General features: G+C 29.1%; 1 protein-coding gene across 3 annotated transcripts in view; it reads right to left on the reverse strand.

The window, feature by feature from the left end:
• The window catches only part of LOC100205297 (mitogen-activated protein kinase kinase kinase 3), a 67,354-nt gene that overhangs the window by 10,980 nt on the left and 29,647 nt on the right, over window positions 1-26,727 (reverse strand). For 2 of the 3 annotated variants that reach the window (XM_065799930.1, XM_065799932.1), the window contains 7 exons: window positions 25,596-25,667; window positions 19,780-19,821; window positions 19,056-19,117; window positions 18,474-18,565; window positions 8,145-8,216; window positions 2,459-2,709; window positions 2,153-2,365 (listed from right to left, as the gene is read on the reverse strand). In XM_065799930.1, coding sequence (XP_065656002.1) covers window positions 2,153-2,365; window positions 2,459-2,709; window positions 8,145-8,216; window positions 18,474-18,565; window positions 19,056-19,117; window positions 19,780-19,821; window positions 25,596-25,667 — 804 coding nt within the window. The remainder of the gene's footprint in view (window positions 1-2,152; window positions 2,366-2,458; window positions 2,710-8,144; window positions 8,217-18,473; window positions 18,566-19,055; window positions 19,118-19,779; window positions 19,822-25,595; window positions 25,668-26,727) is intronic. The other variant, XM_065799931.1, reaches the window with a different exon arrangement.

The following is a 26,727-nucleotide window of genomic DNA, read 5'->3' on the forward strand; positions in this document are numbered from 1 at the left end:
TTTATTAGAGAATAATGAAACATTTAAAATTCTAAAACTCTTTTACACCTTTGGATTGTAACAATTTGTAAATGCTTATATTGGATTTTGAATATTGGTATTGTTGTTAACTTACCAATAATTTATAAGTACAAATCATTTTATTAAGTGTTTAATTTTTTTTATTTTGAATTTTTTTTTGTGACGTCTTTCTTCTTACGACTAATTTTTCTGTTTTGCAAGAAATGCAAGAAAAAAGTATTGTCTTAAAATTTTTTTATTTGCGCATCCCCCCCCCCCCCCTAAAATGTCTAAAAAAAAATGTTTTCAAAACAGTTAGCTGATCTTATAGTTTAATTCATGGACTTAGACTTAGCAAAGTTAATATATTATTGAGTAACACTAAATTTGTGGCATTAAAGCGTCATGTAAAGACTTTTCTTTTCTTTTTTTTTTTAATTATCACCTTTTCAAGACTGAGAAGGCACTACAGTCGAGGAGACTACTTTTTTTTGTGGCTACAATCCTCACTCAACTCTATAACTCCGAAACACGAACCCCGACGAACAAGGCCGCTGGGCAGAGAAACAAGTTAAGCGCGGTACTACCAGGAGCGTGGTGGGGATCGAACTCGGAACTTCTTGCTTATGAGGCAAGCGCTCTACCACTACAATCCTATCGCATAAGACTTAGGAAAAGCTGGTCTAAGGGCAGAAAAAAAATAAAGAACATTTTTTGATAATAATGTTAAAGAATTATCAATTAAAACATGTAAAAGATTTATCAATTAAAACATGTAGATTGATCAAGTGCAAAATATATAGAGATACTTGATCAAGTGCCAAGTATAGTTGCAACAAAGTTTCCTTTAACACAATCTCTATCAATTTAACCAAGATGGAGGTAAATCTATAGCCATTTACTTAATCATCAAAAATATAACCATCACTCAAGATGAAGGTAAATCTCTAGCCATCACAATTTCTAGCCATTTACTCAAAATGGAGATAAACACAATGCAGAGATTCGATGTAGGCTGCTATTATACAGATAACTGTTTTTATGCAGTAATGACTGTTACCATAACTATTTTCATACAGTAATGATTGTTACCATAACTGCTTTTATACAGTAAATACATTTAAAAGTACTGGTAATGAGCAAATGAACCAGACAGCAAGAATGCATCTATGAAGGAAATTGGCAAGAACAAATTAAAATAATTTTTAAACAATGGAATTGCACCTTATTTCTAAAAACATTTAAAAGTCTATGCATCAAAATGGCTGGCTGTTTGTAGAATGGTTAGTAAAAACTGTTTGCAACAGACTTACTTAAGAAAATAAATGGTTTGAATTCTGATTTGAATTTATCTAAACAGTTAGAATTATAAATAGATGGTTTCAATGTGAGCTGAAAGCTTCTCAGGGGAAAGAAATTGGAGAGAGAAGCTGGTTTTTCTAAATAACTGAATATTTCAAGTTAGTATTTAACTGAAGCAAGTAATTATTAATGGCATGGATTAAACTTAACTTAAATTTCATAATTTTTATAAATATATAATTTACGTTTTATTTCTTACATTTCTTAATTACAAAGTTCTAGTCTTTAAAAAATTATTTTGCATAAAGTTATTTATTAAAAGCAATCAGTCTGATCAAACAGAGAACTTTGTTTTTATTATGAGTAACATTTGCTAGCTCAGCAGAAACATTATTTGATCTTTTTAGATTTTAATAAATAATTGTTGGAAAGATAATCATATCCTTAGCTGTTCTCTGCAATTATTTCCAATGAATTTCTTTCCCTTTTAAAAACATATTAAATGTTGAAACTCAAACCAGAGAGTGAATAAAATGCACTTTTTTTTATTAAAAAAAATAACACTAAAATCAAGGCCTATTGTAGTTGACTTAAGAGCTCATGACAACAAATTCCATGACAACAAATTCAGTTTATAAATGAAGGTATGATTATTCCTTTTTATTATTATAACTCATCTTCAACATCCAAAAATCTTCGATGCCTAGTCTAATGCTATGAATATTTTAATTGTTATTTTTATTCTTTATTTATTATTATAAGACCATAAAAATTTATTTATATATAAATACTTTGACCTATTTTTCATATTGCAACTGTGTCAATATAAATTTACATACATTCTACTCACCCCCTCCATATATTCCATAAAAATAGAAATTGATTTGTTAGCCTGAATTGTGCCATAATACTCCACAATTCTCTCATGGTTTAAAGTTTTATAAAGTGAAATTTCTCGTTGAAGTATTTCTACTTCTTTTAATGCAGCAGTATTAATGTGACCAGTTTCAATATATTTCATTGCCAGTTCTTTGCCAGTATTTAAATCTACACAAAGATAAACCTAAACAAAAAAATTAACTAGGTTACTCTTATATATATTTATGAAATAATAGATTAACTAACATAACATTAATAAAAAAATGTTCCAAAATACCGTTCCAAATCCACCAGAACCAATTTGCCTGACTTGTTTCCACTTAAAGTTAATATCATTTTCAAGAGGCTCATCTAGGTTTAACCTATCATGGTTGTTAAGTAACAACTTATTGTTACTATAACTATATTCACTATCCAACATTAAGCCATCGTTGCTAGAATTGCTGCCATAGCCTACACTTGACAAAGATGATGCTCGTTGAATTGGGACAAAGTTATTTGAATGGCAGTCCATCCATCTGAATGTATCTAAACATTAGTATTCATATGTTTACAATAAGTAAATAACTGACTAAAATCCTTATTTGCTACTAAATCTTCTTTTGCCGAGACAAAAATCTTGAATTTCAGCAGATGAGAAGCTATATACTTTTTAATCTATATACTTTGTCACTGTTAAAAATTTTTATAGATTGCAAATAAATTAATAATTGTTTATAAATTAATATTTGTTTATAAATTAATTATTCAATTTAATCCAGCAGATGGGAAGCTTTTATATATACTGTGTCACTATATATTGTTTAAAAAAAGAATATTTATAGATTGCAAATAGACTAACATTTTAAGCTTAGTTATCTAAGCTCTTAAATAGTACATTATATGTGGATCTACTTCTTATACAAAAAGGTTTACTTCTTGTCTACAGGATGAAACCTTTTACAAATCACGGTTTACATATGTATCAATAATACATTGCATAAATTATTGGTACATCATAAATATCTGTTTAGTAGATTACAATCAATTAAGTTTAATTAAATTAAACCTTTTTGTTATTCATTATTAAGGAAACTATATCTCAATTTTACAAAATTTTCATTTAAAAAAAAATATTTATTTGCAAAATATGGTGACTATATATATTCTATCAGAAAGGGGAAAAAGACTGTAGAAGATATTTAGAAGTGTTTTTACTAACTATGAATGCATGTTTAGATAAACACTCTGACATCACATTGAAATAGCCTGCTGCTAAGGCCTTCAGTACATACATTGACTATCTTATACCCTGCTGCCACAAGGAAGTGCTACTACATCAACTGAGGACTTGGAATGGGGCAGCAATCTTTTATTTTGCTGTTTAATTAATGCAACAAAAATAGGGTAATAGTTTGTTACATAAATACGCTATAGCAGATTTTAAAAACACTTTTAAGCAAAGAAGTTATACAAAAAAATCATTTTATCATACTATAACATGGTTTTAAAGGTGTAAGGGTTGTAAAAACATGTTTTGACATTTATTGACAGTCCTGTTGTGTAACATTAAAAATCGCATCGTAAAACCATAATTGAAAACTTTGATAATGTTATAGTGCATTTTTTAAACATAATTTACATGATTTTAAATAATCATTTGGTTCATTTTATTTGTTGCTTTTTAATATTGGATTTTTTGCTACAATCGTCACCACAAAAAAAAAAACATAAAAATGCTTGTAAAACTTCAAGTAAAAATTATGAAATATAATGTGTGTGTTTAGCATATAATAATATCAATGCTAAACACACACACCATATGATTTTTTTCTACCATGCATTCAATGCATTAAGTCTGACAAATTTGTTTTGTTCAGAAGTGGCAAAAAGTAAACGTTATGACCGTCAAGCTATGTAGAGTTAATTTTTGAAATAAGTTTACAACTTTAATGCTGCAACTTTTGCATAATAAACTATATGATAGTATTTCACATTTTTGGAAAGTTTCAAGTCATTTCCATTTTGGGTTCATTTTTAATAGCTTAAAAAGTGTCAAGTGTTCTGACCGCCACTCTTGCGATATTGCCCACATATATATATATATATATATATATATATATATATATATATATATATATATATATATATATATATTTATATATATATTAAGGGGTAAACAGATTCTATCTGTTGACCAGCCTTGTACCCCTTCTTTATCTATTAGGCTGGCGCAGATGTATTTATGATACATTGTTTCCAGTTTAGGATGCTGAATGCTGAATCTTCTTGACTCAATGCATGGTTTTTGCTTGTGTCTCTGTTATTATGACTAGGCAACTCATTCTCTTATCTCCTAATGAAGGTACAGCTCTAAAACTCAGTATTATGGTTCTGAGGCCGGCTAGTAGTCAGGTTTTGTAAATTCTGTGGTAGCTCTCAGAGATGCTGATTCCTTCAACAGCTGTAAAATATCAGTGCTAACAGTGCCATGTTGTGCATAGATGGTATCCCTGTTCATACTTTTGGTGTACATTGTCGAGGCCACATTTGGAGCCCTTTGTTACAGCTTAGGGTTTATTTATAATGAAGCAATTGCTTGGGCTATCAAATAGTAAACTGAGTACTATCTATGCTTTGAGTCAAGTCCTTTAACAAATTTAAAAATGAAGTTTTTAAATTTGTTAAAGGACTTGACTCAATGATAGTTTAAAACACAAAAAACCATCATCATCACCATGTTCTCTAAACCTATTTACTAACGTTTGTGGTCTTTGAAGCAACTTTTCTTCTGTTGAGTCTTATCTCTCGCAAAGTTCACCAGACCTACTTGCTCTTTGTGAGACTAATTTGAGTTTGGTTGCCTCATCTTGTGATCTCAGTGTTAATGGTTATCTTCCTTTAATTTGTAAAGACTCCAATAGTCACATGCTTGGCCTGGGCATTTACATTTGTCAGAACTCACCCATTTGTCAGGAAACTAGGTTTGAATCCACTGACTATTCTTTTATGTGCTTTTGTTTAGCACCACTTCACTCTATTGCCTTTCTCTTTGTTCTATATTGCTGTCCTTCATCTCAAGACTGCACTCTTTTTGATGTTATTTCTGATCAAATTGACCAAGTCCTCTCTCTTTATTCATCAGCTAATATTGTTGTTGTCGGTGACTTTAATGTTCATCACACTGAATGGATTGGCTCTGATTGTCAATGATTCTGCTGAATCATTGTTTGATGCCTGAATTGATTGTTTAATGCCTGCAGAATCTGATGTCAATGATTCTGCAGGCATTAAAGCCCACAACTTTTGCCTTGCTCAATCTCTTACTCAAGTAGTCAACTTTCCAAGACAGTCAAGTAGTTGCTTTCCAGACAATCCAAATCATTTTCTTCCTCTACTAGATTTTTGTCTTGTTTCTAATAATAATCGTCAGTGTTCAGTTTCTCCACATTCACCCTTGAGTGCTTCTGATCACGTTTGATCTCTCTAAAACTATTATCTCTACTATCATCTTTCTTTATCATCTGAACCCTCCTATTGTTGTACCTTTTACAACTACCTTAAAGCTGACTGGGACTCTTTCTGTGATTTTCTTTGTAATGGTTCTTGGGTAGAAATCTTTCGTCTTCCTGCTGACAAATGTGCTTCTAACATAACTTCTTGGATTCAGGCTGGCATGGAAACTTTTATTCCCTCTCGACGATTCCAAATCAAGCCTCACTCTTCTCCATGGTTTTCCTCACATTATGCTGCTGCAATTTCCAATCGAAACCGTTACTTCCATATCTATCAGAAAAACAGTTCTCCAGAAAACAGATGTCTGTTTACTATTGCTAGAAACCATTGTATAAAGGTTTTGTCTAATGCTAAAGCCCGCTATTCTCAGGTCATGAAATCTTGTATGTCATCTCAAAAATTAGGCTCTCATGACATCTGGAGAATCTTTAACAGTATCAATAATAGGGATGTACCGGAATTCTGACCAGAATTTGTGACTTAGCTCATTTTGGTTCCGGCCAGAATTACATTATTTCTGGCCGGAATTTATTATTTCCTTTTTTTTTAAGACATGTGACACAGACTGTAAATTAAATCAAAAAATCATTGTCCTACAGGGTAATGAAGAACTATAGATAAACCTAGAAAAAAAATAAAAAATTCTATTATATACAAACGCAATGTAATTTTTAGTAAAGCTACAGTTAAGCGGTCTAAAATAATTTTATTTTTTTGCTTGTTGCGCTCCATCAATGAAGGGTTTAGAACATTAAAAATTTTATTTGAAATGATAAAGGAAAAAAGATTGCTGCCCTATGCCAAATCCTCAGTCAATGTAGCAGCACTTCCTTGTAGCAACAGGCTATAAGATAGTTGATGTATGTACTAAAGCCAATAAATATTCTTTGTTTATATTTAAAAATCACCACTTGGAGCAAGTCTCCACACAAAAGCGCAATAAGCAAGAAAATAAAACTATATCAGGCTGCTTAACTGTAGCTTTGCCTTATTTTACTTGCAGTAATCACTTCTGTAAGGACTTCTAAAAGTTTAGAAATATTGTGGTGCAAAAAGAGTTGCTATTTTTTTTTGGGCAACAAACAAGCTCTTTTTTCATTAAAAATGTTAACTATCGCTGAGAAAAGTCTTATTTTTAAAATTTTTTAACCTTTAAATAGTTAAAAAGTATAGGATGCCTATTACTGTAAATATTTCAATTTTAACCTAAATGTAAAAATATAAAACTATAAAAAAGTAATAATTTTAAATAATTAAATATAAATATTATGCAGGTTAAAACTTCCAATAAATAAAATTTTAAGAAATAAATAAAAACAACATATTAGATTTAAATGAATTAAGAATCAAATTAATAAAATAGGTTATATATATATATATATATATATATATATATATATATATATATATATATATATATATATATATATATATATATATATATATATATATATATATATATATATATATATATATATATATATATATATATATATATATATGTATAATTTATATAAAATTACATGAATATAATTCTCTTTCTGGGCGGAATTTTTTTAACAATTCTGGCAAATCCAGTTCCGGTCAGAATTCAAAATTTCCAATCTGGTACACCCCTAATCAATAATAATGACAATAATAATTGTACAGTTCAGATTTTGTCACCTCACCTAAAGACAAAGTTGAATTGTTTGCTAAGAACTTTTCATCAATATAATCTCTTGATTCCACTAGTTGCGTTCTACCTGATATTGCTGACAAACAGGTTGATCCATTGCTTGACATTCATATTACTCCAGCTTCTGTATCTAAAGTAATTTCCTGCTTAGATTTTTCTACAGATTGTGGTCTGGACAACATACCTGTTGTAGTCTTACAAAAGTGTTCTCCGGAACTGTTGTCTATACTTTCAAAACTATATAAAAAGTGTTTATCAGAGTCTTGTTTTCCTTCATGCTGGAAAGTGGCATCTGTTATCCCTATTTTCAAAAATTCTGGAGAGCAATCTTTAAGATTTTTGAATCCATCCTTTCCATTTGTAGTATAAAAGTTATCCTCCAAGGACAGCACTCTTCTTCATAACCTGTAACTTCAAGGATTCCTCAAGGTTTTATCCTTGGCCCTATACTCTTTTTAATTTACATTAACGATCTCCTAGAAATTCTCACATCTAAGGTAGCATTGTTTGCTGATGATACTACTGTTTATTCTTGCCTTGATAAGAAGCCTACACCCTCTGATTGCTAGGTGCAGGCATGTGAGATTGACAATTTAGACAATTAGAAAAATATGGCATATAAAAAACATATCCTAGGTTATAATGGTGCACCCTGTACAATAGTAAAATAGTAATAAATCTATAAAAATCTATATAGCAGTAAATGTAGAAATTATCAAAAAATAGTAAATATAAATAAACTTTTTAAAAAAACAATTAAAATAAAAGGTAAAAAAACAATTCAAATTACCTTCAATAGAATCTTGATGTAAATTCCAATCAGATTGGTGTTGTAGAGTCGATTTAGACCTGGAACTTCCATCTAATACAAATATTTAACAAAATAGATAATTAAAATTTTAAATATTATTTACAGTATAAATTGGGCATTTCAAAATTTAACAATTATATTTTAAATATATAATCTCTTTTTCATAAAGTTTTTATCTTTTTGGATAATATAAGAATTGTTACGAAGGGCTCAAACAAAACTACTCAAGCGGAACACTGAAGTTCAACGAAGCGTATAGCGTTTGGATAAACATTTGTTTATCAACCAAAATGTTTACTAACCGTAGCCGTGTCTAGCGTCTGCTGAAGATATAAAAACGCGAAGAAGACGAGATATGACAGTGTATGTGAATATAGATATAGTGGATATACAAGGTTGAGGGTTGGAGCAGATGGTCAGTCAGAAGAGTTAGTGAAGCAATAAAGGATTAATTAATTAAAAGACAAACTATTTAAGAGAATAATATAAATTGTATTTATATATATTTTTGATTATTTATATTTGGGAAAATGAGACGTAGTTGTTTATTTAAATAAAGTCACTCTATAAACACTTTGGAGTAAACCTATAACGCATAACCACGAGTGAAATCTATTACGTAACAGAATGATAAGTCAAAGTTGCTAATTATTTACTTTGTGTTTTAAAAGTGAAAAATCTTCAGTTCTGTTATAAAAATTTAATATCTAATTTAATATCAGTCTTTTCCATTTGAAATTTAATGCCTGTGCACAAAAAAGCGCTGGCATGATGGTCATTTTTAAGTTAGCCTGCTTGATTTAAAAAATTTATTTTTTAATCTTATTTAAATTAAAATAAAAATAGCGAAAGGAATGCTTTGAATAAATACTAGATAAAATAATTAAAAAAAAAATTGGTAAAATAAGCCATTTTTTATAAAAGTTGCACAAATGAACAAAAAGGTTTTATTGCAATTTAAAACAAAATGCTTTTAGTTTTTTGGCAAGCGCTTTTTTATGCGCTCGCCAAAGTTTTTGCCGGCATGTGGGTGAGGGCAAAAAGACTTGAGTGCGAAAGCATTAGCTAAATGGAGAAGACTGATATATGTGTATATATATTTATGTATATATATTTATGTATATATATATATATATATATATATATATATATATATATATATATATATATATATATATATATATATATATATATATATGTATATGTATATGTATATGTATATGTATATATATATATATATATATATATTTATATATATATATATATATATATATATATATATATATATATATATTTATATATATATATATATATATATATATATATATATATATATATATATATATATATATATATATATATATATATATATATATATATATATGTATATACACACACATTTATAATATCAAAAACTAAATGTATATTAGCTCATTAACTTAATTTGAAAGAGCTTGTAGTAAAAAGTAGATTATCAAACCTTTTGAACACTCGTGTTTATATTTACTTCATAAAAAAACAAGCACAAGATATTAAAGTTATCTAACTCAGCATGAATACATAATAGCTTACAATTAAATTTTTTTAATGAAGTTTAACATGTCTTTCTTACTAGAATAATTAGACATAAGTTATCTGCTAGTCATTTGATGTATTTCTTTTGGCCTAATCAAAGACATGTGAAGCACTTTCAGATGTCATTTTTACTCAACAATTATTCTCAATCTATTTAAAAGTTCACCTGCTAATCTATGTTTAGACACCAAGATTCTTCAAATTTTTAAAACAGTAGTTAGCCATCTACTATGACAAACAGGACCAATTTCTAGTAATTCTAGTTTCTTAGGTAGAATATCAGACTTAATAGATGTCACAATTTGGTATATATAGCTCTGATCGGTGCTTAAATCTTTAATAATATCAGATTTAATAGATGTCACAATTTGGTATATATAGCTCTGATTGGTGGTTAGATCTTTAATAATATCAGAACTGAGGCAGATAAGTAGAGAGCTTTCACACACTTTTAAAATTTAATTTCAAGGTTGGTAGCATTATTTAACATCTTACCCAGCGATCCTGACTAATGATTGCTGGCTTTAGTAGGATCATGACAAAACTTAATAAGACTTTTTAACTCTAGTTCCCCAGTGTGCAGGTAAAGTCAAATGTAAACATCTTTCTTTAAGCCAATCAATTAAATGATCGTCAACTATCTCTGCAGGCTTTTTTAAATCTGATTCTTCAGGAACATAATGAAATAGATAATTTCCACTAGGTTCACTGCACACAGTATGATGTTCTTCTTTTATTAGGAATAAAAGGGAATTTTCTGCATTCAACATCAAAAAAAAAAAATTTTAGTGTCATCATTTTTTCCATCTAAAAAAAAAAAATACAACTCAAACCATTATTGTTTAGTTCATTTCGGAGTTTAGAAGTCAACCCTTTTTCAATTTTTTTATGAGCTCGCTTAACTTTGTTATGGTCAATAATAACAAGTATTTCCTTTGGTTATAATTTTAGCATCAATAAGGGCAGCAGCTGCTATTTCAACAGTTTCTCTTAAACATGTATGATGCCTTAGGCTTGCTAATTCTATATTTTTTTATATTCATGGTGTTATAAAATGCACTTTTTTCTTACACTTTGTTTTTCTTCTCGAAATATTAATTTTTATTTCATTATTTGTTACTTCACAGATTTTATCTGAGTCACTCACAAAGAAAAAAACAATATCTTGAGTAATCATCTCCCGGTCTGTTTTTAATTTTTTAATTTGTGAAACCTGATTTTCTTTTGTATGCTGTTAAAATTTTTTATTTTGTTTCCAAGTTTCAATATGATTAATGCCAGTTATTTGAAGGTTTATTAGAAAGATTAAGCATCATAAAGAACAATTATTCAGTGGTTTTATCAGATTTTACAGAATCAAATAAGCTAGAATTGCTTAAGGTAACTAAAGACTCTGGTCCTACATATATATTAGGGATGCGCCGAACCCGGTTTTTGGCCGAACACCGAGTCCGAACGTTCGGCTATAAAATTTTACCAAACACCGAACGGTTCGGCAACCGAACCTTTACTATTTTTGAAAAAAAAAGACATTAGTTTTGAAAAATTGTGTTATTAAACATTTAACATTTTATTGTGTTATTAAAAATTTGTTAAAACATTAGTAAGGGTTAATAAATTTAGTTTGAAAAATTATAAAGTAACTTTGAAAAGTTAATTTATTATTGGATGATTGTTTGTGGTGTAAAGAAAATAAATGTTAACATTTTTATTTGTAGTGTAAATAAAAATGTTAATGATTTTTTTTGAAAAAATAATATAATTATTAAAGATAGGTAATATAAATAAATGTATAACCTGTAACGTATTGGATAAAATAGCATAATATGTAACATGTTCGTTATATTTTAAGATATATTTACACAGTTTAAATTTAAAATGCTTTATTTTTGGTTGAACTTCTTTTTTATAATTTAGAAAAATATTTTAATCTTGTAAAAGTATAAAACAATGTCTTCCCAAAAAATGTCTTTTAAAAGTACTGTGTGGAAATACTTTGAAGTTTCTAAGAAAGACATTCGTTTTTGTATCTGCCTCCTATGCAAAGCAATACTCTCTAGAGGTGGGAATTGTCCAAAGACATTTACCACTAGTGTAATTAGGCGCCATTTAAAAAAAAAGCACCTTGTGGAGTATGTATTGGCTGAAAAAGAGTCTGATTAAAAAAAAATTATTGAAACATCAACTGTTTCTACATCAAGTGATGTGGAACAAAAAAAACAATCAACATTAGTAGAGAGTATTAATAAAAAAAGGTTGTGGAATATTAATGACCATAGAGCAATCAAGATTCACAATCGCATTGAAGAAATGATGGCATTGGATATTCAAACACACACATTTGTAGAAGATCTTGGTTTTAGAAAACTAATTGAAGAGATGTGCCCTAATTACCAAATACCCAGTAGGAGTTACTTTAGTGAAAATATTGTTCCACAAATATATGATAATCTGTTTATTTCAATCAAGAGTAATATATCTTCTGCCAGTTATATCTCCCTTACAACTGATATTTGGACAGCAAATAGTTTAAATGTTGCCTTCATAAGCATGACAGCACACTGGCTCAATAATGAATTTGCCCAACAGAGAGCAGTACTCAGAGTTATGCATTTTCCAGAAAGTCACAGGAAAAAATATAAGTGAATATTTACATAAAGGTTTTCTAAGTTTTGAAATTCCACACACAAAAATTCACATTGTTTTACGAGATAATGCTGCCAACATGATAGCTAGCGTTAGAGACAGTGGTTTTAAGTCAATTCCACGTTTTATACATACAATACAGTTATGTATACATGACAATCTGTGAAGGAAATTTTAGTTTGTTGCAGACGCCTGGCAACACATTTTCACCATTCACCAACAGCAGCAGCAAAATTAGAAGCAATTCAGGAACAACTTGGTTCAAATAAGCATAGGTTAATACAAGATGTTACAACAAGATGGAATAGTTCTTACAATATGATTGAAAGGATGCTTGATCAAAGAGTTCCTTTGGCAACTTATACAGCCAATCATGCTACCCAATCAACATTAAATTCATTCCAATGGGGCTTATTAGATAAAGTTTTTCATATTTTAGAACCATTACAAACTTTAACCGTTAATCTCAGCAAACGTGAGGCATTTTTATCAGATGTTATTCCTTCGATTATGGCTCCTAAAGTATTTTTTAATCAACCATTAGTTTGTGAGGCTTTTTTAAGTGTAAATACTTTAGTTGAACAATTGAAAGTGTCAGTAGACAAAAGACTGAGTATATTTTTACATGATAAGTATTTATGTCTTTCCACTTTTTGTGACCCTAGATATAAATTAATTTATCAAAAGGAAGATGAGAATGTAATAAAAAATTGGCTAAATGAGCAGATGCAAGAAATGCAGCAACATAATTTAGAACTTGAATCTTCTGATTCTAAGTGTGAAGAACCCACAGTAAGTGACACAAATGAAGTGTTTGTGAAACCATCGTATCCAAAATTTAATGAATGTTTTTGGCTAGTTTCCAAACTGACAACTATAAATGAATGTGATTCCAATTTTTCAATTACTAAAGATAGCAAAAGGTTTAAAAAATCACACTCTAATGTGCAAATGATCAACATTTATGATCAACAGATTGAAGAGTATTTAAAACTCCCTCTTGTTATGGAAAAAGAAAGTCCTCTTTTATGGTGGAAAAATTGTGGAAACTCTTTAAAAAATTTAAAGAAAACAGCGCAAAGGTTTCTTTCAGCACCACCTTCTTCTGTTGAAAGTGAAAGACTTTTTAGTACAGGTGGCAACATTTATGAACCAAGTAGATTAGAGAGTAGTTAGAGATGGTGTCTCGAAAGTAGTAGTTAGTACTAGAGTACTAGTACTAGAGTTAGTAGTAGTTAGTACTAGTTAGTACTACGAGAGTAGTTAGTACTAGAGTAGTTAGTACTAGTACTAGAGTAGTTAGTACTAGTATTACTAGAGTAGTTAGCACTAGAGTAGTTAGTACTAGAGTTATTAGTAGTTAGTACTTTCTAGTAGAAAGTACTAGAAAGTAGTAGTTAGAGATGGTGTCTCGATTAAAATACTCATCTTGGGCAGATGTTAAATGCACCCGGCTACTGTCTTGTAGAAGGCCTCCTAGGCAAAGACTTAAGAAGTAAACAGTTTCTATCTGTTGACCAGCCTCACACCCCTTCTTCATCTATTAGGCTGGCGCAGATGTATTTTTAATACATTGTTTCCAGTTTAGCATGTTGAATGCTGGATCTTCTTGACTCAATGCATGGGTTTTGCTTGTGTCTGTTTTTATGACTAGGCAACTCATTCTATTATCTCCTAATAAGCGTACAGCTCTAAAACTCAGTTTTATGGTTCTGAGGCCGGCTGGTAGTTAGGTTTCCCGAACTCTGTGGTAGCTCTCAGAGAGGCTGATTCCATCAACAGCTGAAAAATATCAAAGTATTAACAGTGCCATGTTGCGCATGGATGGTGTCCCTGTTTGTACTTTTGGTGTGCATTGCGGAGGCCACATTTGGAGCCCTTTGTTACGGCTTAGGGTTTATTAGTAGTAATGAGACAATTGCTTGGGCTATTAAACAGTGTTCTGAGTACTATCTATGCTTTGAGTCAAGTTCTTCAATCTAATTTAAAAATGAATAAAGTACCAAAAACTATAAAACACAAAAAACCATCATCATCACCAAGTTCTCTAAACCTATCATTCACTAATATTTGTGGTCTTCGAAGTAACTTTTCTTCTGTTGATTCTTATCTCTTGCAAAGTTCACCAGACCTACTTGCTCTTTGTGAGACTAATTTGAGTTCAGCTGTCTCATTTTGTGATCTTAGTGTTAATGGTTATCTTCCTCTAATTCATAAAGACTCCAATAGTCACATGCTTGGCCTGGGCATTTACATTCGTAAGAATTCACCCATTTGTCAGGAAACTAGGTTTGAATCCACAGACTATTCTTTTATGTGCTTTTGTTTAGCACCACTTCACTCTATCGCCTTTCTCTTTGTTCTATATCGCTCTCCTTCATCTCAAGACTGCACACTTTCTGATGTTATTTCTGATCATATTGACCAAGCCCTCTCTCTTTATCCATCAGCTAATATAGTTGTTGTTGGTGACTTTAATGCTCACCACTCTGAATGGCTTGGCTCTAGTGTCAGTGATTCGGCAGGCATTAAAGCCCACAACTTTTGCCTTTCTCAATCCCTAACTCAAATAGTCAACTTTACCTTCTTTACTCGACTTATGTCTTGTTTCTGATCCTAGTCAGTGCTCAGTTTCTCCACATTTACTCTTAGGTGCTTCTGATCACAGTTTGATCTCTCTAAAACAAATGTCTCATTCTTCCTTATCACCTGAATCCCTCTATTATCGAACCTCTTACAACTACAGTAAAGCTGACTGGGATTCTTTCCGTGATTTTCTTCGTGATGGCCCTTGGGTAGAAATCTATTGTCTTCCTGTCGACAAATGTGCTTCTTACATAACTTCGTGGATTCAGGCTGGCATGGAATCTTTTATTCCCTCTCGACAATTCCAGGTCAAGCCTCACTCTCCTCCATGGTTTTCTTCACACTGTGCTGCTGCGATTGCCAATCGAAACCGTTACTTCCATATTTATCAGCAAAACAATTCTCCAGAAAACAGGCATCTGTTTATTACTGCTAGAAACAATTGTAAAAAGGTTTTGTCTAACGCCAAAACCCGCTATTCTCAGGTCATGAAATCTCGTATCTCATCTAAAAAATTAGGCTCTCGTGACTTTTGGAGAATCTTTAATAATATCAATAATAAGGGCAAATCTATAATTCCACCTCTCTTGAATGGTTCAGACTTTGTCACCTCATCTAAAGACAAAGCTGAATTGTTTGCTAAAAACTTTTCATCAATATCATCTCTTGATTCCACTAGTTGCGTTCTACCTGATATTGCCAACAAACAGGTTGATCCATTGCTTAATATTCATATCACTCCAGCATCTGTATCTTAAGTGATTTCCTGCCTAGACTCTTCTACAGCTTGTGGCCCGGACAACATACCTGTTATTGTCTTGCAGAAGTGTTCTCCCGAGCTGTCGTCTATACTGTCAAAACTATTCAACAAGTGCTTATCAGAGTCTTGCTTTCCAGCCTGCTGGAAAGCGGCATCTGTTATCCATATCTTCAAAAATTCTGGAGAGAGATCTGATTCGTCTAACTACCGTCCTATTAGTCTTCTTCCTATCATAAACAAGGTTTTTGAATCTTTAATTAACGAACACTTAATTTCTCATCTTGAATCTAATCACTTACTTTCTGACCATCAATATGGATTTCGATCTTCTCGTTCTACAGCTGATTTGTTAACAGTAATAACTGACAGGTTTTATCGTGCATTAGATAAAGGTGGAGAGGTTAAGGCCATCGCTCTCGACATTTCAAAAGCTTTTGATAAAGTTTGGCATGCTGGTCTTCTCCATAAGCTTTCTTCTTATGGTGTATCTGACAACATCTTTAAGATCATCGAATCCTTCCTTTCCAATCTTAGCATAAAAGTTGTCCTCGATAGACAACACTCTTCTTCTTATTCTGTAACTTCAGGAGTTCCTCAAGGTTCTATCCTTGACTCTATACTCTTTTTAATTTACATTAACGATCTTCCAGATATTCTCTTATCTAAGGTGACATTGTTTGCTGATGACACTACCATTTATTCTTGTCGTGATAAAAAACCAACACCCTCTGATTGCTTGGAGGAAGCATTTGAGCTTGAAAAGGATCTTACTTCTGCTACAGCATGGGGCTCACAGTGGCTGGTGAACTTTAATTCAGATAAAACTCAATTTTTTTCAGCCAATTGTTATCGCAATAATTTAGATCTTCCTATATTTATGAACGGTGATGTACTCGATGAGTCACCTACTCTTCATCTTCTAGGATTAACTCTTACTTACCAATCTTTCTTGGAAACCATATATCAAATCAGTTGCAAAATTAACATCTGCTAAGGTTGCATCTCTTTATCGAGCTCGTCACTTTCTTACTTCGGATTCTATTCTCTATCTCTATAAATCTCAAATCCGGCCTTGTATGGAATATTGTTGCCATATCTGGGGCGGATCTTCTAATGATGCCCTTTCTCTTTTAGACAAGGTGCAAAAACGCGTTGTAAACATAGTTGGACCTGCTCTTGCAGCCAACCTCCAACCATTATCACATCGTCATGATGTTGCTTCTCTTTCTCTTTTCTACAAATACTATAATGGGCACTGCTCTAAAGAGCTAGCGTCTCTTGTGCCATCTACTATAATTCATTCTCGTGTTACTCGTCATTCAATCAAGTGTCATCCTTTTTCTGTGACTGTTTCTAAGTGCTCCAAAAACGCTTATTCGTCTAGTTTTTTTTTCTCCAACTTTAATTAGTGGCTGCTTGCATCCTTGTTGGAAGCGAAGATGTTTAAAAAAAAAAAGTAGAAACAGACTATCACCAGAAAGTGGTGAAAAATAAATGTTTATACATTATAACTTGAGGGCAACAAGTGATGATTGATTTTTTGACATTTTATTTTTCTGAAATTATTGATTTGTGATTGTTATTACTATTACATAATACAATTATACAATAATAACAAAATACTTAATTGGAGTGTTATTATGGAACTCCATAATAATGTTTTTCCCTAAGTTTGTTTCTTTCAAATATTTTTTATCAGTTAAACCAGTCGAGTAGCAAGCTTGTAAGAAACTTTCTCTGTTGAGAAATTTATTTATTTTACCACAGCAACAATAGGCATCACGTTTAACAAACTTAAGTTCAATAAAATATCTTTTTCGTTTAAATTCCTATTTGTTATTTTAAGATTAACAAATGGTGATTTTATAATATTAGATTTTTGTGATGAACTAAAATAATACTCAATTGATGCAGGGGGGGGGGGGTATTTATTTTACAATTATTTTAGTTGAGTAATAGTTTTGGTAAATCTGTTATTCCATTTGGTCAGATTAAATTTATTTTATTTTGAAAATACATAATAAAATTTAAACCAAAACTGTATTGAAATTCATTTATAAAATCATATGTCCTTCTATGTTTAATTGGTACGCTTTTTTAATAAAAACTTTATCCATTTAAACCGTAGCTATAGTACGAGTTAAATCTTATTTATATTTAGATAAATTTATGATGAACTCCGAATTTGCATTATTGGCTGAACATTTGCTAAGGTTCGGCCGAACTGAATGTTCGGCAAAACAGCCGAACATTCGGTTTTGCCGAACGTTTGGCGCATCCCTAATATATATATAAACATCATACATTACCTCACTCTTCTTAAATAGATCACATTGTTCTCTTAAAAAATACATCACTTATTACAAATTGTAATAAAAAAGAGATTATTTATTATTAATAGATAATATTATTAAACTAATTATTTGTATTTAAAATTTTTAATTTATTTTAATGTAAGGCCAATAAAGTCAAGGCCAGTCAAGGCCAATAAAGTCAAGGAAAACTTTTCATCAAATATTCTTAATATTTTTATTTAGTCATGCGAGAATATATTTAATGAAATTTATTATACAAAACATTTATTGCTTGTTTTATTTTATTTTTAAAATCGAATGGTTATTGCTAAAGATTGTGAAAAAGTTTAGCATTGAGTCAATTTTAAAATTGAAATCAAAAAAAAATTATGCCATAATTAAAAAAATTGCTTCAAGTATGGAAGCGAATTGTTCTAAAATAAAAACCTGAATCATATTCAATTGTTGCATATGTGTCAGATATAAGTTCACTGTGTGGTCTTCTTTTTTTTTCAAAGCTGTTATTTAGATTTCTGTTACTGAAAAAAGTAATAATAAATGTACTACAAAATATAATAAAACAACATAAACTTAAAAATTATTTCATTAAAAATTACATATGATACTATACCACAGTTTTTTATTCAGCTTAACTACTGAAGTTTTCTACGAAGTTGATTTTATAATACTATATATAATGGAACAACATTTAATACAAATAAATTTTTAACTATATCACTTAAGAATTGCCCATAAAGTATATACACTCCAATGGGGGAGAGGGTTCTGCAAATGGTGTTAATGAAATAGGGGGCAAGAGGTCAATTATAAAAGTAAGGAGACACTAAATTAAAAAAAATCATAAAATGTTGGGTAGGTAGGTTGAAGGTGTAGGTTTCAGAGAGTTGGAGGGTACTCAAAAAAACGTATAGCAAAATGCGGAGAGGGAGGGGGGAGGGTCAAAATAAAAGTGTAAGTACTTTATGGATGACCCTTTAGAATTACACACAATAAATAATAAATAATGACCTTGAATTTCCTATGTTAAATGATGATTCAAACATACTTTCAAAACTTTGCTTATTATGATTCTATGAAAAATACAGAATTTTATTTAAACAATCTATTAATAATTAAAACAAATTTATAATAAAAAAATATATATATGAAAAATTATTTTAAAAATGGACTAAAAAGTAAAAAATAAACTATTTCACGGGACCCAAGGACATTGTGAACGTGCACAACTTCCATCAAAGTCAATGACTGAAAATGTTGGGCAACTAAGTACAACTCATTCCTATTGGCGCCCAACATTTTCAGTCATTGACTTTAATGGATATTTCAGGTTGTACACGTACACAAAGTCTTTGGGTCCCATGAAATAGTTTATTTTTTACTTTTTAGTCCATTTTTAAGATGTTATTTTTAAAAAGCTTTTTTTAAATACTTTTTTTTTATTCAACAGAGATTCTATTTATTTATGCTAACTAAAACGCTAAAAGTTTGTTGTTTATTATTTGTTTTAATTTCTTTTTTTAACGATTTCTTTTATTTACGCTAAACTAGAGTCTGTTTAGGGTTGTTTGTTTTTATTTCTTTTCTAACGATTTCTTTTATTATTACTGCTGACCTCGTGTTTGTTTTGCACAGACACCCAAAAAAATAAACCAACTGACAAGAAAGCAAGTTAAATAAAATGTTGTAAAAAATGCAAACATATAAAAATATACATAAAAAAAATAAATAAAACCTGATTAAAATGTGACAATGGATCTATGCAGTCAAAGTTATCCTGAAAAAAAAAATCAATAAAATAAATATCTCCTATAAATAAAATAAATATCTTCTATAAATAAAATAAATATCTCCTATAAATAGCCGTATACAAAATGAAACAAATTATTTAGTTATAATTTTTAAGTTAAAAATACTTAAATCATTTTTTAAAGATTATAGGTTTTTTCAAAAAAACTTTATAGATAACTTCTTGATATCATAAGTCAAGTAGTGACCATCCTCAACAACAAAATATTTGACAAGCAAATTTGAAAACTCATTTGACAAATAGATTTGAAAACTTATTTGATAAGGAAATTTGGAATCTCAATTGACAACTTTCTATGCAAACTTGAAAACTCATTTGACAGATTTTCAATGTTTGGTAACACACTAATGCTTAGTAGAACTTGATGAAGAAAGCAGATGAAGAACATGTAAAAACTATAGCCATTTTAACTACATTAAAATTAATTAAATTTCATTGTCTAGCAATTTATGATTGTTCTTAACAAATATAGATTCTCTGCATTTGAAGATATTCCAGCATAATATATTATGGAATCTTAATAAAGAAATAGATAGGATAAAATGTTTATTTGTAACATAATTAGTACAGTGAATGTTGAATGTGCTTAGTTACTATTCTTACTATACTTAGTTATTAGTTATAATTCTGTTATTCAGTAAAATAGACAACTGTGCGGATAATTTCCAATCTATTCCTGAACTGAACTGCGACCTTGAACAACAAGCTATGCTTTAAAATATTTACACTTTGCTTTAAATGTAATACATTTTGACTTGGAGTTTAACTTTGTTTATATTTGTTTATTTATATATTTATATACATACATATTTGATTTTAGGTTGAATTTTTTAGTTTATCAAAATTTTAATGAATAAATTGTTTGTTGTTGGTTGTTTGTTTTCAAATTTTCTGGTTTCTTAGATTCTTAAGAATTTAACATTAAAATGACTGGTCAAGTAGTTTTAACATTAAAATGCCTGGAAAAACAGCTTTTGAAATCCTTTGACCCTTTGTCCTCTGTCCAACGGCAAAGTTAAAAAAATTTAAATGTTCGTTCTTTTTGAAATATTATATAATATTACAAAAAGGACAAATATTTATATAATAGCTCTATAAAATCCATAAGAATAAAACAGGTGTGTTGATATGTCCTTTTTGCCTCTGATAAGTAGGAAGATTCTTTGATGAAGGTAACAAAGATCATAAAAAGTCTTAAACTTAAAGTTTCAATAAGCTCAATAATGACTTAGACTGTGGCAAGTTCGTTCAGTTGATACCCATTGTTTGTATGTGATCTGTCAAAATTAAAATCATTCTTTTCAAAAATATTCTCCAAGAAAGTCTTCAAATTTACTTTACCAAGGCAGTTGGAATATATATAAAACATGCAGCATTGAATATCTGTACTACAAACATATACTTTCGTGAAATTGTAGTAATACATCAAATCACCTTTACAAAGTCTTTATTTATTGGACATTGTCTTGTGAACTCTTCAGATTCATAAATTACAATGGCTTTCTTTTTAACAACATCTTACAAAAGTTGGCCTTTTTTAGCCTCAGGTTTAGCGATTTTCCCTTTTTCATTTTTCAACTTACAGGCTTTCTTAACAAGATGTTCTTAAACTGAAACTTTTTTGCAAGTTTTTTCAATTGACAAACTATTAGGAGATAATTAGAGTAACTTTTTCTTCCTTCAAACTTACTTTTACTTTTTTTTTTGCATCTAAAAGTTTTTCTAAATCATTATAGGTTATGCACCTTTGCTCTTTTTACATATCTATATGTTTTGGTTCTATATCCAATGCTGATGCTACTAGGTTTGTTATACTTGTATCCACTTTTCCAAATCCTAATTTGTTGCAATATATTATTAGAAACCAGCAATTCCTTGCATTATACTTATATTTTTGTGTGGAGATATTACAAATAAAGACAGAATCTTAAACTTTAGATTTAGATTTTAATACAAACTCTTAATGCAATTGAAGTTTACGCTCAAATTATAACCATCTGTAAATTATATCATTATAGTTACATTATATGCATAAAATTAAAAACATATTACAAAATCATATTAAAAAAATTGAATTAAGACAAAGGAAAACTGATTGTATTCATTCAGGGAAAAGGTCAAAATATACACCTAAGTCACATAATGTCATAAGATATAGTATAGGTCTTTTAATTTTTTTTAGTGATTGCCTATATATAAAACTTCCACAGTGATAAACCTTTTTGCTGCAAGTTTTAAATTAACTTTTAATGCATAATTTTTACCTCAGTGTGTGTGTGTGTGTATATATATATATATATATATATATATATATATATATATATATATATATATATATATATATATATATATATATATATATATATATATATGGGTAGAATTCAATAAATACGGCTGTGAATAAAATTTTTTAAAAATATATATATATTTTTTAATAATATATAATTATTTCGATATTTTGCTGATCTATCGTGATCAGCGTCATCAGGTATAATAAATAAAATAGTTACAAAGAAATCGTTATAGTAAATACAAACCGTTAAAAAGATAACACTAAAAAGCCAAAATATAATACAAAAAATTTTCTCAAATAACTGACGTCAGCAGATTTTATTAAAAAATGGCCCCCAGGTTTTAGTTGTCACGTTATCACTGTCATCCCGATTGAGAACCACATCACTATTTCTGAACTCCTGTCGAACCCTAGCTTTGCTTATTTCGAGTGACTCTCTGATTTTCCGAGTTCGATATTCTGGGGCTACAGATAATGTCTTGGGGTGCAACCAATCAAACTTACCATGGCATGTTTTGGAATGTTCAGTTGCACCCAAACTGGACCACTTTTCTTTTAAGCTGTTTTTCTGGTGTTCAATACATCTCAATATCACCTTCTTTTTAGTTTCACCACTGTATATCGAACCGCATGAACATTTTAGCTGGTATACGCCAGGGTTTGTGTTTAGTGGTAGTTTAGTTTTATTGTCGCAAAAAATATTTTTTAAATTCGGAGTTGATGTGAAAATAACCTTTATGTTTTGTTTTCGAAATTCTTTACGAAGATTTTGGACCAACAATAGGTATCCAAGGTAGCTTTATAAAGGGTTGGGTACCTAATGGTTGACATGTGGTGTTTTTTGAACCGTTTTTTAAATAGTCTATAGTAATATTATTTAGAATGTTCTTGTCGTGGCCATTTTCAACAAATATGTCTATTAGAAAATCAATTTCTTTTTGAAGGTGTTTTTGAGAGCAAATTCTTTTTGCATGACATAAAAATCCTTTGAAAACGCCAATAATAATTTTAAGATTAATGATCGAGTTAGGTTTAAGTTGAAGATTGTAATAGTTTCTTTTCGATGTATTTGAAATTCATAAGTTCCAGAGCCTGTGTTTGTAATATTAATATCAAGGAAATTGAGTTGTTTGAGGTTGTTTTCAAGTTCCACTGTGTATTTTATGGCAGGATGTTGTTCGTTGAGGATATTCAGGAACATTTGTTATTGTTTTATTGAAGCGAAGCGAGCGTGACAATCACAATCGTGACAAACTTACAAGAGATATATAGATGATTGTCACGCTTGCTTCGCTTCATTAAAACAACAACAAGTCAGTTATTTGAGAAACTTTTTTGTATTATATTTTGGCTTTTTAGTGTTATCTTTTTAACGGTTTGTTTTTACTATAACGATTTCTTTGTAACTATTTTATTTATTATACCTGATGACGCTGATCAGGATAGATTAGCGAAATATCGAAATAATTATATATTATTAAAAAATATATATATTTTAAAAAAAGTTTATACGCAGCCATATTTATTGAATTCTACCCATATTTTAACGTATAACAAGAAAATGACTTTCAAAGAATATATATATATATATATATATATATATATATATATATATATATATATATATATATATATATATATATATATATATATATATATATATATATATATATATATATATATATATATATATGGGTCATTCCATATCCAATCACCTTTTGGTCCTTTGGATACCACCTCAAATTTGCTTTCAAATTTTGAGCACCCATATATATATATATATATATATATATATATATATATATATATATATATATATATATATATATAATGTAAATAAATTTGTTTTAAAGATATTTAGATGCCAAAAACTCTAGTAACTGTAGATTAAAGAACAACCTAAAGAATGTTAGCAATCAACAATTTTACAAAATAAAAATAACTCTAAAAGAGTTGAAAGTATCAAAACATTTCATATAGAAAAAAAAATTTAAATTCTCATTGTACAAATAATTGTAATAAAAAAAGGTAATCAGTATATAAGTAAAACACCATTTACTGAAATTGATTTACTGAAATTTTAAAAATGGTTTAATTTTTCTTAAGGGTAAGACAGCAAACAATTTTGTTTATTATGTTGAAACTAAAAAATTTTTTTGTATTTGCACCAATAGATAAGTAGCTTAAAAGTTTCAAAAAAAAAGTTTAAACTTAATCAAAACTTTTGCAATAACAAATTATTACATTATTTGTTACAAATTTTTTTATGATAATATTTATGCCATATTTTAAACAACATACTCTGAATAATGAATTTAAATAGAGAAAAATTCACATAAGCAAAAGAATAATGAAAATTCACATAGAGAAAAATTCACATAAGCAAAAGAATGAAAGAAAGTTATGACTAAAAGTAATAGGTAAAAGCATAATACAAACTTCTGTTTGCACAAGTTTGGTTTATGGCATTTTTATTTGAATTTTAATTTATCGTGCTTAGTTTTTTCTACCGATGGTAGGGTAAGTGATTTATTTAATTATTTTTATTTATATTGCGCAGTAGATCTACACTTTTTATATCATATCATCAAAAAAATATTAGCGTTTTACAAATTTGGGGATGGTTGGATTTTGGCTATTTGTAGTGAATCCTTTTTTACTGCAGTATGGAATAGGCGTAAGTCGCGGGGTAAAACATAAGTGGCGTTTGTCTGACGGGATAAACTTGTTATATGTGCTGATCCTCATCGAAACGCCAGTAATAATAGACGCGACTCTGAGGAGATGTTTATTACTTAATCACTACACAAATTATGTTTAAGCATCAGCATTAATGTTTTTTTTTTTCTTTTTTTTTTCTATTCTGAGGCCTTAAATTGTTGTATATTGTAATTGTATGCATACTTTTTATTTTGTTATCAATTTTTTGTTTTAAAACTTTTTGTTTGGTGACATTTTTTGTATATCTTCGTTCATATTGGTGCTTATAAAACAATTTATTGTTTATTATTGTTAGTGCTGTTTAGGTGCATTGTCTGTCTTGTTTATATTTTAAATATTCCTCTATTAATCTTTATTTTTTGTCTTGACGGCTGCCAAATTATGTTTTGTTCAAAAAATAATTCTCCTTTATTCTAGTATACTTCATTTCTTCCCTGAGGCATCCACTGCTCATGTGTGACCATTCGGCAAATTTTATATATGCCAGAATTATATATATGCCAAAGTTTTTAAATAACTTAAAATTATAACTTAAAATTATAATAATAATATTATTATTAAAATTATACTTAATAAGATCAAGTTTATACTTAAAAAATTAAAAAAAACTATTACTAAACACTTATCAAACTTGTATGTGAACACCTGGATGAAATAACATTTTAATTGATCATTTATCTTAATAAATATTTCTGCTAATGAACATGCATAAAAAAAAGAAACTTACTTTTGAATGCTGATTGAGTCGATTATATTCATCATCATTTCCCTCTTCTGGAATGAACACTCCTCCACCATTCTAAAGAAAACTAAACAAACTGAATTTTTTATGTATAGAAAATTAAAAATAAATATACTTGTTAATGCTTAAAAAGCACTACACAAAATGTCACAAATGTAACACACATAATAACAACTGACACATAATAACAACAACACATAACAACAATGACACACATGATAACAACAACACATAATAACAACAACAGACATAACAACAATGACTTAGATAAAAACGACACACATAATAACAACAACACACATAATAACAACACAACATAACAACAAAAACAAATAATAACAACAGCACACATAATAAGAATGAAACACATAATAAGAATGAAACAAACAATAACAAAGACACACATAAAAACAATGACACATAATAATAACATACTACGATTTAATTATTTGCATTTGTTTTATTTTTGGATTCATACTTTGAGAAATAGATAAATGTACAAGGAATTTTTTTTTAAAAACAAAGCATAATTATATTTGTAAAACTTTTATAATCTTTTACTTTAACTTAGAGTTTGACAGAATTTTCCTTGACAAAATCATTAGAAAGAATTTAAAAATCAACCAAGAATTGAATTGGTTGGCAAATCAACCAAGAATTAGATAAACCAAAGAGAAGAGAAAATTTTTACTTGCTAAACTAATTGTATACTTATCATAAGCATGAAAAAAATAGGTACAGTAGGTTGGAAAAACTCTTTGAAAATATGTCAACTATTAGTTTTCTTTATCATGATCTATATCATTTATTATTTTGAAAAGATACCTCAACAAAATTCACAAATTTAAATTTATAGTAATTTTGAAAGTGGTTCAAAACTTTTTTTACATCTTTGCTAATGTAAATGAGTTTTGAGGATGATATTTTATATATTTTTAACTTATTCTGGTATTTCATGTATTACTATAAAGCCATCTCTGCAATAAATTAAGTTTTTAATCAAACTGAAGAATTTTAAAATATATAAATTTTATACTAAAGAAATTATGGTCTGTTATAACTGTCTATTGTAACATCAAAGCAACTTTTACTTCTAATAATTGTTTAAACATTTTAG

Source organism: Hydra vulgaris, chromosome 06 (genome assembly GCF_038396675.1).
Source record: "Hydra vulgaris chromosome 06, alternate assembly HydraT2T_AEP".
In the NCBI taxonomy this organism is placed as follows: domain Eukaryota; kingdom Metazoa; phylum Cnidaria; class Hydrozoa; order Anthoathecata; family Hydridae; genus Hydra; species Hydra vulgaris.